This window comes from Nicotiana tomentosiformis, chromosome 4, assembly GCF_000390325.3.
Source record: "Nicotiana tomentosiformis chromosome 4, ASM39032v3, whole genome shotgun sequence".
Taxonomy (NCBI): Eukaryota; Viridiplantae; Streptophyta; class Magnoliopsida; order Solanales; family Solanaceae; genus Nicotiana; species Nicotiana tomentosiformis.
This window is the reverse complement of record NC_090815.1, coordinates 63063246-63080204: the sequence shown is the minus strand read 5'-3', so window position 1 is coordinate 63080204 and position 16959 is coordinate 63063246. Positions and strand designations below refer to the sequence as shown.

The window sequence follows — 16959 nt, the reverse complement described above, 5'->3', positions numbered from 1 at the left end:
CGAACCATCAGCTTTGTGCTTCACAGTGAAAACCCATTTGCAGCCAACCAACTTCTTGTCTGATAGTGAAGTGACAAGTTTTCAAATCTCATTTTTTGACAAGGCCTTCATTTCTTCAATCATAGCGTGCTTCCATTTAGGATCTGCAAAAACTACCCTCCAGACACATAAGAAATAACAAGGCAAATGCTCTATAGGAGGGAGACAAAGATTATAGGAGATAAAATTAGATAAATGGTGTTTGGTGGTGCAAGATCTGACTCCTTTTTCTGTGAGCAATAGATTCATCTAACTCATTAAGAAATGTAGATAACTTACTAGTAGAAGAAGTTCAGCTTCGGTAGATTGCATGATGACTTTTTCTGCTCTATTTTTCCTTGAGTAAGTTTTCAAATCAGGCCTATCCAAACGCCCAATAGTCTCCCTCTGAATTCTTTCTCCAATTTCACTTTCCCCTAGTGACAATGTCATCAAGAGGTCCAATAATGGAACTGGGTAGAATCACATCTTCCTCCTTACTGCTCTCCCCCTGAGAGGTGATGAGGTAATACTAAAATAGGGCTCAGATTCTCGAAAAGTAACATTCATGCTAACAAAAGATCTCCTGGAGGGAGGATGATAACATTTGTAACCTTTCTGTGTCGGAGAATGCCCAATGAAAACACACTTTATAGCTCTAGGATCAAGTTTCCCATACACCCAACCACCTTTGGAGGAACAATATATTCATTCTTACCCTTTAAAGCTTCCAGAGAACTTTGAAAATTGAGGGGTTTAAGTGGCATTCTGTTGGTAAGATAGGCAGCCGCTAGAATAGCATTCCCCCGATGAGGTTTTGGTAGATGCATAGTGAACATAAGAGATCATGCTACTTCTAACAAATGCCATTTTTTTCTTTCAGCGACCCCATTTTGTGCACTAGTGTAAGGACAACTAATCTGATGGACTATCTCATTGGACTCCAAATAAGCACCAAATCTTTTATCCATGTCTTCGCTGCCATTGTCAGTTTTCAAGATTTTTGTTTTGGCATCAAACTGAGTACAAATCATCTTATGAAATGACTGAAAACAAGATAAAACTTCACTTTTGGCTTTTAACGAATATACCCAAGTCATCCTAGTGCAGCAATCAATGAAAGTAACAAATCATCGACTACTAGACAAAGAAACAGTTTGTGTAGGACCCCATACATCAGAATGAATAGTCATAAACGGAGTTGTGCTTCTATTATCACTCACATGATAGGAGTTTCTAGTATGCTTGGCATATTCACAAGCATCACAGAACAAAGATTCAAATTGAGTCCTTGAAAACAAATTGGGATATACCTCTTCAAAATAAAGAATGATGGGTGTCCTAATCGTTTATGCGCTGTATTATTTCTTGGTTGACATCCTTACTTTCCTAAAAAAGGCGTGACCAGAGTTTTGAATTCCATCTAATATATATAAGCCATCATGCGATCTACCACTGCTAATCCTTTTCCCTGTTTGAAGATCCTGAAAAAAATAATGATCGGGAAAAAACTCGATTTTATAGTTTAGAGCTTTGGTGATGGTACTAACAGATAAAAGATTGACAGGAAACTCAGGGACATGGAGCACAAATGATAGTTTAATATTAGGAGTACAAACGATAGAACCTGTTCCAGATATGTGTTAAAGAGCCATTGATTATTTTAACATTATTTCCTTTGAGACACGGAGAATAGTTTTGAATGCCTTTAAAAGAGTCTGTCATGTGTCTATTTGCACCAGAATCAATAATCCAAGAATTAAGGTGAGCGGCAAAGGCAGTAACTGATTACACATAATTGGATGTGGCAACATTAGCGGAGTCAAGTTTGGCTAGGAGGCGACAAAGAAGCTGAATTTCATCCGAAGACAAGATTTCTCCAGAAACCGTCTCCTTGAATGTCTCCATATTTTTTGCCCAATCAGAAGGAAATCTGAAGAAAGTTGCTCAAAAATAATCTACCTCGCCGGAAACCAAATCTGTCTCGACGGAACCAGAAAAGGTTTGTGTTGTGGACAGCTACCAAGAGAGAGAAAACTCGACCTCTTTGATAAAAACGGAGCCCTAGTGCTGCGAGGGAGATAATTCACCTAAAAAAGGCAGCAATAGCTGATACCATATAGATTTTGAGAAGAAGAAAAGGCTTCTTGTATTTCAGTGTATTTCTTACATCCTTGCAAAGGTATTTATACACCAAGTCCTATGACTATTTTAGGAAGAAAAATAAATTACAATCAATTTACAATCAATTACAATCAATCAGAATAAAATCAAATCTCAATCAAAATCAAATCTTTCTCAATCAGAATCAAATCTTTCCTAATAATTAAGTCAATCAACAGTCTCAAGTAAGTAGACATATCCGATTACTATTTCTTCAAGTTTGTCATTCGCGATATCACATCATAGAAACGAGATATGTCATTAGTGCATAAAGTGCGAGCCTTTTCCCAAACTAAATAACATGTATGGAATGGACGAAACAAAGGCATCAGCTTGGGATCAAGAGATCGCCACAAGATGCTACATAATTGAGCATCGATCTTTTACCAAAGTGCTTTAATGTCGCCGGAAATTGAAGCACGGCGACTGTTTGACTGGGTTTTCTTTCCCAGATGTGTCTCACTCATGTTCTGATACCATGTAAATTAATTATAATACAATGAGCCCTATTTATAACTATACACAATACATATTCTATTCCTATTCCATGTGGGACTAGGACTAATTATATATTAATTACATAACTATCTAACAAGTATAAACAAAAAGGTGATGAAGCAATTTACTTCAAACCATTTCATTGGTATAGCAAGTTGATAAAGCAATCCTCTTCCCTGCTGATTTTATTCCCTTTATTTAGAACGCTGACTTACAATTCCAACTATGAAGGTACTTTATATGTTGGGTTAAACCCTTATATCACATTTAGTTGTATTGTCAAACTTTGTAGCAATGATTGCATTGGTGACTTATGTGTTGATTCCTTTCTAATCATTATACCATCCCTGCTTTACAATTGTTTATCACTAACTTATTGGAAAAGTATGGCTGGAGGCTTGGGAACTCGTTTGTGTGATTAGCAATTCCTCTGCTTTTATTGGCTCAATCACTGCTACATTGTTTCATTGCGTAGTATGATTAATTTGGCGTTTGGTGATGATCCAAGCATCAAGTTGCATTTTTGAAGTTTTTCAGTGAATCTTATAGCAGGTAGGTTGTAAAAGTTGTCATGGAAGTAGATCAATATCTTGCTATCATAATGAGGAATAAAAGGTGCTCCGCAGTACGTATGTGCACAGCGAGCTTAAATCAACATATAAGTCTCCAGAAATTAATGACTGGAACATGTGTACTGATTGTTCATTTCTAGTTACTATGTTCAAGAAGCAGAGAAAGCATTGGCTCATTTGACTGTACTGTTTAGCAGATGCAATCTGGTTATACAGAGTAATAAATTGGACTTGAAATAAATTGATCTTACTTTGGTTTTATTGAATTTCCTAGTTTGTTGAAGCGTGGACGACAGAATAATCTGGAATATAATACGAATTCTGTGCGTAGCACATGAACCACGTGTTTATTGTCATGTTCATGTCTGGTACTCATGTAATGGTAGTTGGATTCGAGTCCAGCACTAGCAAGTGGGGATGGTAATACTTAATTATTGTGTTTTAATTCTCGGCATAAAGTTTACTCAATTTATTGGACAACAAAATACGCTAAATGTGTATAAATTATTTCCCAATTGAATGTATTTAGAGCCATACTATAATTTAGAAAGGCAGAAATGACGTACTATAAGTAACAGATTTGAATTCACAAGCTCGTTATGAGAATCAAAAAATCATTTAACCAAATAGAGCAAAGAAGAAAGTGAGTTGCCTCCTATCCCAAATTAAAGCATATTTTGAGACTCTTATGGATATAGCCATATGGTGCAGAACCATGTCGTGTTTTGCCTCTCTTGTTTCATGGGCTGCTTCTTCCATTATCTTCTTCTTCTACTAACTTTCAGAATCTTATATAGTTCAAATCAATTTGAAGGACATATGCGTAAGTTGTAAAATGAATCAACCTTTTTTCAAAGTGCTTTATGGTGATCTGCTTCCCATTATGACCAACAAGTGTTTTGGGACAATCAAGGCCCCTGGTGCATTGAGGTGCATGCGTTGTCTCACCTCAAGGTGCTTATTTCAAGTAACTTTGAAAGTATTAATTAGTATTGGCTGTGTAGAGAGTGTCTGGGGAAGGAGTCAAGGATCTTATGATTAGGTAATTCTGTGGTTTCTTCACTTAGCATAATGTGCTAAATGTCATTGCCTTTTGCATTCTCAAAGTGAAACTTTTCCCCAAATGTGTCGTAAACATGTCAATTAAAAAAAGGCACACCTGGAAACATATTGGCAATTTGATATGGCAGCAATGAATATTGATGTCAATCAGTGCATTACTAGACAAGTTTGAACCATGTTTATGAGTAATATATTCGTCATTAAAACTATCACATGAACCATAGGAGTGGTGGATTTAAGGAGTTGGCTTAGGCGGCATGGTTCGCTTTCCCATTGTAAAAGTGCTGGTGGCATGAGTAGTAAGGATAGCTGACCATTTCAGTTTGGAATTTTTGCTTTCTTTTTCTCCTGAAAGACTGACTTCATTTGCTTTATATTGATTTGAAGTAGATAAGCTGTGTTGTGCGCATTTCTGGTTCTGTTTGTCAGCTGATGAAATTTTGTTCTGCATCTTTTCTTTTCCTTGCCAGACAAGGAGGCATTGCGTCTAGTGGCCTTCATGCCTGCCGCAAATGGTACACGTTTGGTGACAGCAAGCTGCCTTTTCACACGTCTGACAATTAATCTTTCCCCATTTGCTTTTGAACTCCCTTCACTCTACCTGCCTTATGTGAATATCCTTAAAGACTTGGGCCTCCAGGACAATCTTTCTATCTCTTCCGCAAAGACCCTGCTTTTGAATCTTCAAAAAGCATGTGGATATCAGCGTTTAAATCCAAATGAATTCCGTGCTGTGATGGAAATTGTGCATTTCATCTGTGATCAAGCAAACACTTCTGACATGAGCACTTGGTGTTCTGAAGCAGTTGTCCCTGATAATGATTGCAGACTTGTACATGCTAGGTCATGTGTATACATAGATTCTTATGGTTCTAGCTACATCAAGTATATTGATATTTCCAAGCTGAGGTTTGTCCACCAAGATCTCCCTGGAAAGTTATGCATTGCCTTTGGAATCAAAAAGCTTTCGGATGTGGTTATAGAGGTACCCAAAAGTATCTGGTTACTTATATAAATTTCTACTCTACATAAGATTCTGGTCATGTTCGTGCACTGAAGAATTCATGTTTGCTATATGTACTTGAATTTTTTCACCCCCATTTCTTCCTTGAATGATTAAATCTACACTAACAAGTTCTTCCTGTATTCCCGCATGATTAATGTCTCTTATATGATGTTAATGGGCTATTTCCAGGAAATATATTGTGAAGAACCTTTGCAAACTTTGGAATGTATTGGATCAGTTCCAGTAGAGGCTATAAGGCACAAGTTGTTGAGCAGATCCTTTCAAGCTGCAATGTGGACTGTGGTCAGTAGCACGGCAAGCAACATTCCTAGCATTGATCAGGCTACCTTTGAGCTCATGAGAAGTTCATTGAAATTGGTTGCGGAGAAATTGAAATTTGTTCAATGTCTATATACACGCTTTGTGCTCCTTCCAAAATCTTTGGATATAACTCAAGTTAGACAGGAATCGTTGTTCCCGGAGTGGAAGGATACATCACGTAACCGGGCCCTTTACTTTGTTGAACAGTGTAAAACTTCTGTGCTGATTGCCGAACCACCAGACTATGTCTCTATTGCTGATGTAATAGCAATTGCTGTAAGCAGGGTTTTGGACTTCCCCATCTCATTACCAATGGGCTCTCTATTCCTCTGTCCTGAGGGCTCTGAGACTGCCCTTGTCGATATCTTGAAACTTTGTTCTCAGATGCAAGCTAATGGAAGCAAAAGTGAAAAAGATGGTCTTCTTGGCAGGGAACTATTACCCCAAGATGCTTTACAAGTTCAATTTCACCCATTAAGACCTTTTTATGCTGGAGAAATAGTAGCTTGGCGGCAGCAGAATGGAGAAAAGTTGAGGTATGGTAAGGTTATAGAGAATGTGAGACCGTCAGCAGGCCAAGCACTCTACAGATTCAAGGTAGAAACATCACTGGGCTTGGTTGAGCTTCTGTCTTCTCATGTCTTCTCGTTCAAAAGTGTCACAGTCTCTGGTGAGGATTACTCAGCTGATTTCTTGGAGGATTCTGTTACAATGGATAGTACCAGGAGTGAAGGTGTTGCTGGAAGAGTTAAATCAAGACCTTCTGAGGTACATACCCTTGCTAAATTTCTGATTTAGAATCCAATGGTTTATATTTTATAGCAGCAGTTCATTTTTTAGTGATTTGAGCAAAAACATGAGCTCAATTCTGTCTTTTGCTTATAGTAGTAGAGTTTGGAAAATTCTAGTAACTTTCTTTCCTAATAATTCTATTGTGTTTTGGCAATTCCAGATTCACTGCAGTAATATTTAATGAAATGCAATTGTAATTGGTTTTTAAAGACCACCATTGTTATCACAACCTCCAACCAACCATCTATACATGTAGTTATCTTTTGTGTACTCCAGAAATATATGGAAAATGTGCGACGGCCAAAAATGATCAAACTGTTTCTTTATTCCATCATATGCCTCCGCTTTCATTTTCTTATAACTGCCTGTAGGATTACATTCCAAGTCTGTTCTTCTGGGCCTTACTTTCTTCCGTCCTATCCCCTTCGAGCATTGAAGAGTGTGATTTACAACAGTCTAGGTGCTGTCCGGTTAGCGCTAAAAAATCACGAAAAAAATCCAACTGCATGGCTGTTATCTTTCGATGAATGAGCAATGGCTAACATCTATGGTTGATTCCTAGATTTGATCCAAGTGAAGAAATTTCACCTTCCTGGGTCATGGAGACCAAATAACTTAGCAGTATATGTAAGCCTCTTAGAGTAAGATAAAATAAAGAGCTTGCTTGGATGTTATTCCAGGGCAGCTGGTCTTCTTTTTTTCGTTGTTTCCCTTTACAGTGTTGGAATTCATAAATATGAACAACTCGAGCAAACCAACGGGTAATATGAACCCTAGTAAAAACCACTTCTTTAGCATGGTGTGTGAATATGTCTTTTAGGGAATCTTCTGACAGAGCTCCTTGATCCACAGTTCAGCGTCAATAGGTATCTTTGTTGCTTTTAGAAAAATAAGACTCAAAATATGTCGAATTATGCGTCCTTTAAAATCCGTTGTGCTTTTTAGAGGAATTCTTTCTCATTTTCCAATAGAACAAGTAAAGCTTCAATGGTTGGTGTTTTTACCACTTTTTTTTTTTTTTTTTTAATATTGTTAAGAAATGTGGATCCTAGATCTAACTTACCCTAAAAGCTTGCTCAAGTGGTGAGGATCGTCCAAAACGATAAAAAGGAGATTACGGCCTATTGAAGTGTGACCATCTCATCTAAAAGCTTAAGTTGTTAGAGAGAACACACTTTTATTTACTTAATTATGTCTTCAACACGCCCCCTCACGTGCGGGCTTGATTCTTTTTGATGAGCTAAGCATGTGGAAATTCTTTTTGATATTGAGTGGCGGTGAGACTCCAACCCAGGACCTCTGCTTGCTCTGATACCATGTTAAAGTGTGTGACTATCTCATCTAAAAGATTAAGTTGTCAGAGAGAACACACTTTTATTTACTTAATTATGTCTTTGACACGGCCCATGCGCTTAATTGGTGTAGGATTATAACAACCCTCATATGCCCAGGGGTGGACATCTGAAGCGTGGAGTAGCATAACATGTGCCTTGATGCCATGTTGAGAAAAAATGAGACCTAATTCACCTATAAGTTAACTCAAGTGCTGAAAATTGTCCAAAAGCCATATAAGGAGAATAATTTAAAAAAAAAAAGGCCATATAAGGAGAAAATAGTCCATACAGTTAACCGACTGGGATTCTAACAAATAGTTTGCTCAAGGTCTATATTTTTTGCGAAATTGATCTGAAATTTTGTTACTTATAGAGTTAAGTGATGCTTCTCATAGGGGAACCAGCGGCAGCAGCTTCAAGCACTCCAGCATGGGCGAGTGTCTGCTGCAGAATTGGTCCAGGCAGTTCAGGAGATGCTTTCCGCAGCAGGAATCAGTATGGATGTGGAGAAGCAATCATTACTAGAAACAACAATCACATTGCAAGAGCAATTCAAGGAGTCCCAAGCAGCACTCTTGCTCGAGCAGGTATCTAATGTGAACTATGTATAATTTGATGTATCTCTCCTTGTTTAGTGCACATCTGCCATTTCTGGTTCTCACAGCATTTTTTCCTACTACTTACACGATCATGCTGCCCCTCCCCCAATTCTTCTTGGTGCATTGATGCACACGTGTCCTTAGCTTGCATATTTTCCTCAACCTCAAGAGTCTACAAATTCGAAATAGATACCTGCTTATCACCCAAAAAAAAGTTAAAAGGAAAATGCTGAATTTTAGTGATGAGGAGAGTTAAACCTTCGTTTACAGCAAACAAAGATCTTTCAAACCCTAACTTAAGGAATTTAGGATTCTACTTTGTGGTCCAAAAGAAAATGCAAAGCAAAGAATCAAGTAACATTGCCTGTCACCAATTAAGGGACAATACTGAACTATTCCCTTATCTGACAACGAAACAAAGAGCATAGGAGGCAACTTTGATCAAAGCACTATAGCGTGAATATACTGCATCAAGGGTGCTGATAGAATGACTTCACGAATAACTTTTCTCCCCATGTATGGGCTGATTTTGTCTTGTATCATTAATACCCATACAGTTGAGAGGCTATTTTTTGGGAATATTAAGGTTTTTGTCCTGCATGAAATTTTCAGATATTACTTTGTAAAAATAGTTTGAAGTATTTTTATCATCTTTCTTTATGAAAGGATAATTAGCGTGAGAAATAGTAGTCGAGAGAATTTATAGGAATGCGTGGCTTTTACACCTCATGCTTCTATCTAATTATATATATATATGTTTTCCAATGAGTGCTTTACACTTGTCCAATGTGGGACACTAATATGTACAGTGCTACACTAGCCTATCTAACACTCTTCCTCAAGGCTGTGCATACACATCGTATGTGCTGAACTTCCTACGTACATAACTAACTTGAGAACGTGCGAGATATTTGGTAAATATGTCTGCAAGCTGATCATTGAACTTTACAGATCTCGTGACAGTAACTTCTGAGAGTGACTTTTCTGTCAAAGTGACAATAAATTTCTATGTTGTTAGTCCTCATGGAATACTAAATTTGAAACGATATGGAGCACAACTTGATTATCACAAATAAGTTAAATTTGAGTGGTGACTTCAATTTTTCCAGCATATGTTCGGTCCTTATGAGTTCACAACTGCCATGAATGGATATTCAGCTTTAGCATTGAAAAGCTCAGCCTTTCTGTCTTTGATTCTATTTTATATTTATTTTTATCTTTTGGCTAGAAACAGAATGGGAAGTAACTTTTAGCTGCCAACATTGACCATGCCCGACAAAAATAGATATATATGAAGGGTTTTAAATTAACTGTGTACTTTGTTTTTTCTATAGCAAGCGACTGAAAAAACCTAATGCTCTTTATTATTCCCTCTCCTCTCTGTTCTTTTCTCCTACACAGGCTTCTTTTCTTTCTTCTCCTTTCTTTAATCCAACACACTGTTTGGAATGAGTATCGAGTTTCTTCTCCTTTTTTATGAGAATTTTTCATACAAATTTGTTGGTTGCAATTGAGGTTCCACGAAACAGTATTTGATTAAAAGTTTATCAAGTTTCTCTGCTAAAATCTGCTGCTAATTGCCTTATGAACTCATGGGATGCTAAAGACAATTCAACAGTGAAGTAGAAATGAACTATGTCAATATTGTTATAAAATAAAAACTGTAAAGTAAAGACAAGTATAGAGAGAAACTGATATATTATTCAAACTTCAAACTTATGTACACAATGAACTGAAAACTCCTCTATTTATAGAAGAAAGGAAGCAGCTGCGAGGCTTTTCAGGAAGCAGCTACAAGGCTTTTCTTTAGCTGCTTGTAAGCTGTCTGCATGAGCTGCTTGCAACCTGCCTCTTTAATAAGAAGCTGCTGCAAATCATTTCATTGAGCTGCTTGCAACCTGCCTGCATCAGCTGCTTATAGATAAACTTCAACAGAGTACTAAATAGATAATTTTCTTCAGGAAGATTATCTATAGCGGAGTAATAAATGAACATCCACAATATAATTATTTTCATAACACTCCCCCTTGGATGTTCATTAAAAGGTATTGTGCCTCGTTAAAACCTTACTAGGAAAAACCCTGTGGGAAAAAACCTAGTGAAGGAAAAAGAGTACACATATTTAGTAATACGCATTTCTAGCTGCCTCATTAAAAACCTATCCCATGGGAAGAAACTTTAGTAGGGAAAAAAGAGTACAGTGCGTATTTCACTCCCCCTGATGAAAATCTTGTTTCAAATATTTGAGTCTCTGCATTCCAATCTTGTATACCATCTTTTCAAAAGTTGAAGTTGGCAAAGACTTGTGAACAAATCTGCCGGATTTTCACTTGAACGGATTTGTTGCACATCAATGTCACCATTTTTCTGAAGATCATGTGTGTAGAATAATTTTGGTGAAATGTGCTTCGTTCTATCTCCCTTTATAAATCCTCCCTTCAATTGGGCTATGCATGCAGCATTGTCTTCGTATAAAATTGTGGATCTTTTATTACACTCCAAATCACATTTTTCTTGAATAAAATGAATCACTGATCTCAACCATACGCATTCCCTACTTGCTTCATGAATAGCTATTATCTCAGCGTGATTTGAAGAAGTAGCAACAATTGACTGCTTTGTGCAGCGCCATGATATGACAGTACCTCCACATGTAAACACGTATCCGGTTTGAGATCGAGCTTTATGGGGATTAGATAAATAACCTGCATCTGCATAACCAACAAGATCTGCACTACCTTTGTTAGCATAAAACAAACCCATATCAAGAGTTCCCTTTAAATATCGCAAAATATGCTTAATCCCATTCCAATGTCTCCGAGTAGGAGAAGAGCTATATCTTGCTAGTAAATTAACAGAAAATGCTATGTCAGGCCTTGTAGCATTAGCAAGATACATAAGTGCACCAATTGCACTGAGATAGGGTGTTTCAGGACCAAGGAGTTCCTCATCCTCTTCTGGAGGTCGGAACGGGTCCTTATTCACTTCAAGTGATCGAACAACTATTGGTGTACTCAATGAGTGCGCTTTGTCCATGTAAAAGCGTTTTAAGACCCTTTCTGTATAGGCAGATTGATGCATAAAGATCCCGTTTGTTAAATGTTCAATTTACAATCCAAGATAAAGTTTTGTTTTTCCAAGATCTTTCATCTCAAATTCTTTCTTAAGATATTCAATTGTCTTTTGGAGCTCTTCTGGAGTTCCAACAAGATTTATGTCATCAACATAAACAGCAAGTATAACAAATTCTGATGTCATTTTCTTTATGAAAATACATGGACAAATAACATCATTTATGTAACCCTCTTTCAGTAAATATTCACTAAGGCGATTATACCACATGCGCCCAGATTGCTTTAAACCGTACAAAGATCTTTGTAATCTGATTGAATACATTTCCCGAGATTTCGAATATGCTTCAGGCATTTTAAATCCTTCAGGGATTTTCATGTAAATCTCATTATCAAGTGACCCGTACAGATAAGCTGTAACCACATCCATCATATGTATTTCAAGTCTTTCACGTAAGGCTAAACTGATGAGATATCGAAATGTTATGGCATCCATAACTGGTGAATATGTTTCTTCATAATCGACTCCAGGTCGTTGTGAGAATCCTTGTGCGACAAGGCGAGCCTTGTATCTTTCAACTTCATTTTGGTCATTCCTTTTTCGCACAAAAACCCATTTATGACCAACTGGTTTTACACCAGCAGGTGTTTGGACTACTGGTCCAAAGACCTCTCTTTTAGCAAGTGCGTTCAATTCTGATTGAATTGCCCCTTGCCATTTTGGCCAATTAGATCTTTGTTGACATTCTTCGACAGATCGGGGTTCACAATCCTCACTATCTTGCATAATGTTAAGTGTAACATTATATGCAAAAATATTATCCACCACTATTTCAGATCGATTTAAATTAATCCCATCACCAGTAGAACTTATTAAAAGTTCCTCACTCACTTGAGTCTCGGGTTCATTGATTTCTTCAGGAATCTCAGAACTAATCAGATCTTGGGTCTATTCAGGAGATCCCTTCATAATATCATTTTGATCATTTGTCGATTTTCTTTTTCTAGGATTTCGATCCTTAGAACCCAAAGGCCTACCACGCTTCAGGCGTGCTTTAGGTTCACTAGTTCTTATGCTAGTAGATGGTCCTGCTGGGACATCAATTCGTATAGGCACATTCTCTGCAGGGATATGTGACTTAGTTATCCTTTTCAAATCAGTAAACGCGTCTGGCATTTGATTTGCTATATTTTGTAAATGGATGATCTTCTGGACCTCCTGATTACATATAGGGGTACGTGGATCAAAATGAGATAATGATGAAACTTTCCACACAATTTCTCTTTTGATTTCCTTTTTCTCTCCCCCTAATTGTGGGAAATTTGTTTCATCAAATCGACAATCTGCAAATCGAGCAGTAAATAAATCTCCCGTCAATGGTTCAAGATAGCGAATAATAGAGGGTGATTCAAACCCAATATATATTCCTAACCTTCTTTGGGGGCCCATCTTACTGCGCTGTGGTGGTGCTACTGGCACATATACAGCACATCCAAAAATTTGTAGATGGGCAATATTTGGTTCATGACCAAAAACTAATTGTGACGGAGAATATTTATTATAATGTGTTGGTCTGAGACGGATAAGTGATGCTGCGTGCAAGATAGCATGATCCCAAACAGTAGTGGGCAATTTTATTTTCATAAGTAGCGGTCTTGCTATCAATTGCAGTCGTTTATTAAATGACTCTTCAAGGCCATTTTGAGTATGAACATAAGCTACAGGATGTTCAACTTTTATTCCAACTGATAGACAGGAATTATCAAAAGCTTGAGATGAGAATTCTCCAGCATTATCAAGGCGAATAGCCTTTATAGGATAATCTGGAAATTGTGCCCTTAATCGAATTATTTGGGCTAATAACTTTGCAAACGCCAGGTTGCGAGATGATAGTAGGCAAACATGAGACCATCTTGAAGATGCATCTATTAGGACCATAAAATATCTAAACAGCCCACTTGGTGGGTGAATAGGTCCATATATATCCCCATGTATACGTTCTAAAAAGGTAGGGGACTCAATGCCAACCTTCATTGGTGATGGTCTAGTGATCATTTTGCCTTGATAACAAGCATCACAAGAAAATTCATCATTTGTAAGAATCTTCAGGTTCTTTAATGGATGGCCACTCGAATTTTCAGTAATTCGTCTCATCATTATTGATCCAGGATGGCCCAAACGGCCATGCCAAAGCACAAAAGTATTTGAATCAGTAAACTTCTGGTTTACGATAGAGTGTGCTTCAACTGTACTAATCTTTGAATAGTATAAGCCAGAAGATAAAGTTGGTAACTTTTCTACAATGCATTTCTGGCCAGAAATATTCTTTGTAATACAAAGATATTCCACGTTCATTTCATCTATTGTCTCAACATGATACCCATTTCGGCGGATATCTATAAAACTCAACAAGTTTCTTCGGGACTTGGAGGAGAATAATGCATTGTCTATAATAAGTTTTGTTCCCTTAGACAGAAATACAATAGTTCTTCCGGAGCCTTCAATCAAACTTATATTACCAGAAATTGTAGAAACATTTGCTTTTTCCTTATGCAAATAAGAAAAGTATTTCTGATCTTTGAATATGGCATGAGTTGTTCCACTATCAATTACACAAATATCTTCATGATTGGTTTTTGATCCAAACATAATTTGAGGATTATCCATATTCTTCAAAATGACATAAACAAAATAAATATGATAGTAAACATTATTATCAAAGCATAACTTTTATTTATGTACAACAATTACATAACCATACTATCTACTACAAACAACAAAAATTAAAATATTTACATTTCTACAGATTCACTACCGATCACATGACTTGTTTCTCCTTCTGGGAGTGCAAAATAATCAGCTACATCCAAATGCATGAAGTCTAAATTATCTTCAGAAATAAAATTTGCTTCAACATTTTTCTCTGTCTTCTTCGGGGAGGCTTGATACAGCTCAACCAGGTGCTTTGGCGTACGACATATACGTGACCAGTGCCCTTTTCCTCCACATCTATAGCATGCATTTTCTGGCTTTGCTTCTTGCACCGCGTCATGCTTTTGTTCCTTCCTTTTCCTCCACATCTATAGCATGCATTTTCTGGCTTTGCTTCTTGCACCGCTTCATGCTTTTGTTCCTTCCTTTTCCTCCACATCTATAGCATGCATTTTCTGGCTTTGCTTCTTGCACCGCTTCATGCTTTTGTTCCTTCTTTTTTCACTGCTGGTGGTGAGGAGGGTTCTTTGGTGCATTGTTATTACCACGATTAGAGTTTCCTCCCCGACCACGGCCATGACCACGACTGGGGCCACGTCCTCTTCCACGCTTAGCTTGGTGGAAGTTCGTCCCATTCACTTCAGGGAATGGACAAGAACCAGTAGGTCGGCTTCATGGTTTTTCATTAATAGCCCATTATGTGACTCGGCTACAAGAAAATGTGATATAAGTTTAGAATACTTTTTAAATCCCATCTCTCGATATTGCTGCTGCAAGAGCATATTCGAGGCATGAAAAGTGGTGAAAGTTTTCTCCAACATATCATGATCAGTAATATTATCATCACATAGTTTCAATTGGGAAATAATTCTGAACATAGCAGAATTATACTCACTGATAGATTTAAAATCTTGTAGACTTAGATGAGTCCAATCATAACGTGCCTGTGGAAGAACGACCATCTTCAGGTGGTCATATCTATCTTTCAAATTATTACACAGTATGACTGGATCTTTAACAGTAAGATATTCCATTTTCAGGCCCTCATCAAGGTGATGACGTAGGAATATCATTGCTTTGGCACGGTCTTGGTTTGATGCCTGATTTTTATCTTTGATGGTGTTTGCTAGACCCATCGCATCAAGATGGATTTCGTCATCAAGCACCCAAGACCTGTAGCTTTTGCCCGATATATCTAGGGTTACAAACTCAAGTTTAGAAAGATTTGACATTATTTAGAAAAAGAAAGTTCGTACCTCTGATACTTTCAAAGTATTTTCTCGAGATGGCAGAGTCTCGTGCTGATAACGTGTTATAAAATAAAAACTGTAAAGTAAAGACAAGTATAGAGAGAAACTGATATATTATTCAAACTTCAAACTTATGTACACAATGAACTGAAAACTGCTCTATTTATAGAAGAAAGGAAGCAGCTGCGAGGCTTTTCAGGAAGCAGTTGCAAGGCTTTTCTTTAGCTGCTTGTAAGCTGTCTGCATGAGCTGCTTGCAACCTGCCTCTTTAATAAGAAGCTGCTGCAAATCATTTCATTGAGCTGCTTGCAACCTGCCTGCATCAGCTGCTTGTAGATAAACTTCAACAGAGTACTAAATGGATAATCTTCTTCAGGAAGATTATCTATAGCGGAGTAATAAATGAACATCCATAATATAATTATTTTCATAACAAATATAATGCTAATACCCCCACCTCTTTTTTAGTGGTTGCTTTTCTAGAAACATAATGTCATTTTCTTGGTCCCTATGAATGACTACCATATTATCATGAATCGGCCTCTCAAAGTTTACAAATATTGTTGTGTGTCGGGTAGACAGTCAAAATTTAGAATATGAACTTGGTGAACCTTGTGAATTTGCAGGAAAAGTTTGACATGGCTACGAAAGAAGCTGACACAGCTAAAGCAGCATGGTTGTGCCGGATCTGTCTCAACACTGAAGTTGACGTTACTTTAGTCCCTTGTGGTCATGTGCTTTGTCGTAGATGCTCGTCTGCAGTTTCCAGGTGTCCGTTCTGTCGGCTTCAAGTCTCTAAGGTTATGAGAATGTTCCGTCCCTGAATACATTATTGCTGCAAATTACCTACCTTCCTACCGTGTACTTCATTGGTGTTATTCAGTTGCCTGGTATGATATCCTTTGCTAGAGGATAATTGATGCAGTTTTGAAGGGTCTCTATTTGAGAGATATTTGAATTATTCTCCCAGTTGCCAAGGAGCTTTACTTTGGATACCATATTAAAGCCCCGATTTATTTCGTGTCAGAAAAGAAATTCTTGCAGATGGAGCGGTATAGAGCTCCACTTTTGAGTTACTTGTATAGATAGGGCATCTTATATTCTAATCATGTACAAAATCTTTGTTTATAAGGTCTAATCATGTACAGAAATTTGGGATGATGTGGGCATTTTTTTGTGGGTGGGGTGGGTGGGGGGGGGGGGGAGGCTAGGAAACATGGGGATTTGGGTGGAGGGGGTTGAGGAGAGTAGCATAAAAACATATTTTCTTAAAACATATTTTCGACTCTAACTAAATACTAAAAAATATTTTTTGAAAAACGTTTTTCACTCACCAACCAAACATGGAAAATAAGTGATAAAATCACTCATTTTCTAGGAAAATCCATACACACCACTACTAAAAATAAATAGGTTAAGTTGGGTTGTGCCCAAACTTAACCCATCATTAAAGTAGCTCATGGCCAACCCATTAAAATCTGAGCGGGTTGGGCGAGTTGAATGGCTTTGGGCCACTTTTGTCACCCTCTCCATTTAGTTAGGTTTTACTTTCACAATGTT

The 16959-nt window shown here is 37.5% G+C and overlaps 1 protein-coding gene across 3 annotated transcripts in view; it reads left to right on the top strand.

Moving 5' to 3' along the window:
- LOC104099391 (uncharacterized) overlaps nt 1–16560 on the top strand; it is a 54827-nt gene extending 38267 nt beyond the window's left edge. For 2 of the 3 annotated variants that reach the window (XM_070199825.1, XM_070199826.1), the window contains 4 exons: nt 4784–5298; nt 5509–6408; nt 8162–8353; nt 16026–16560. In XM_070199825.1, coding sequence (XP_070055926.1) covers nt 4784–5298; nt 5509–6408; nt 8162–8353; nt 16026–16223 — 1805 coding nt within the window. In that variant the 3' untranslated portion in view covers nt 16224–16560. Of the gene's footprint in view, nt 1–1760; nt 2133–4783; nt 5299–5508; nt 6409–8161; nt 8354–16025 lie in introns of those variants that run through there. The other variant, XM_070199827.1, reaches the window with a different exon arrangement.
- Nucleotides 16561–16959: the final 399 nt, after the last annotated feature.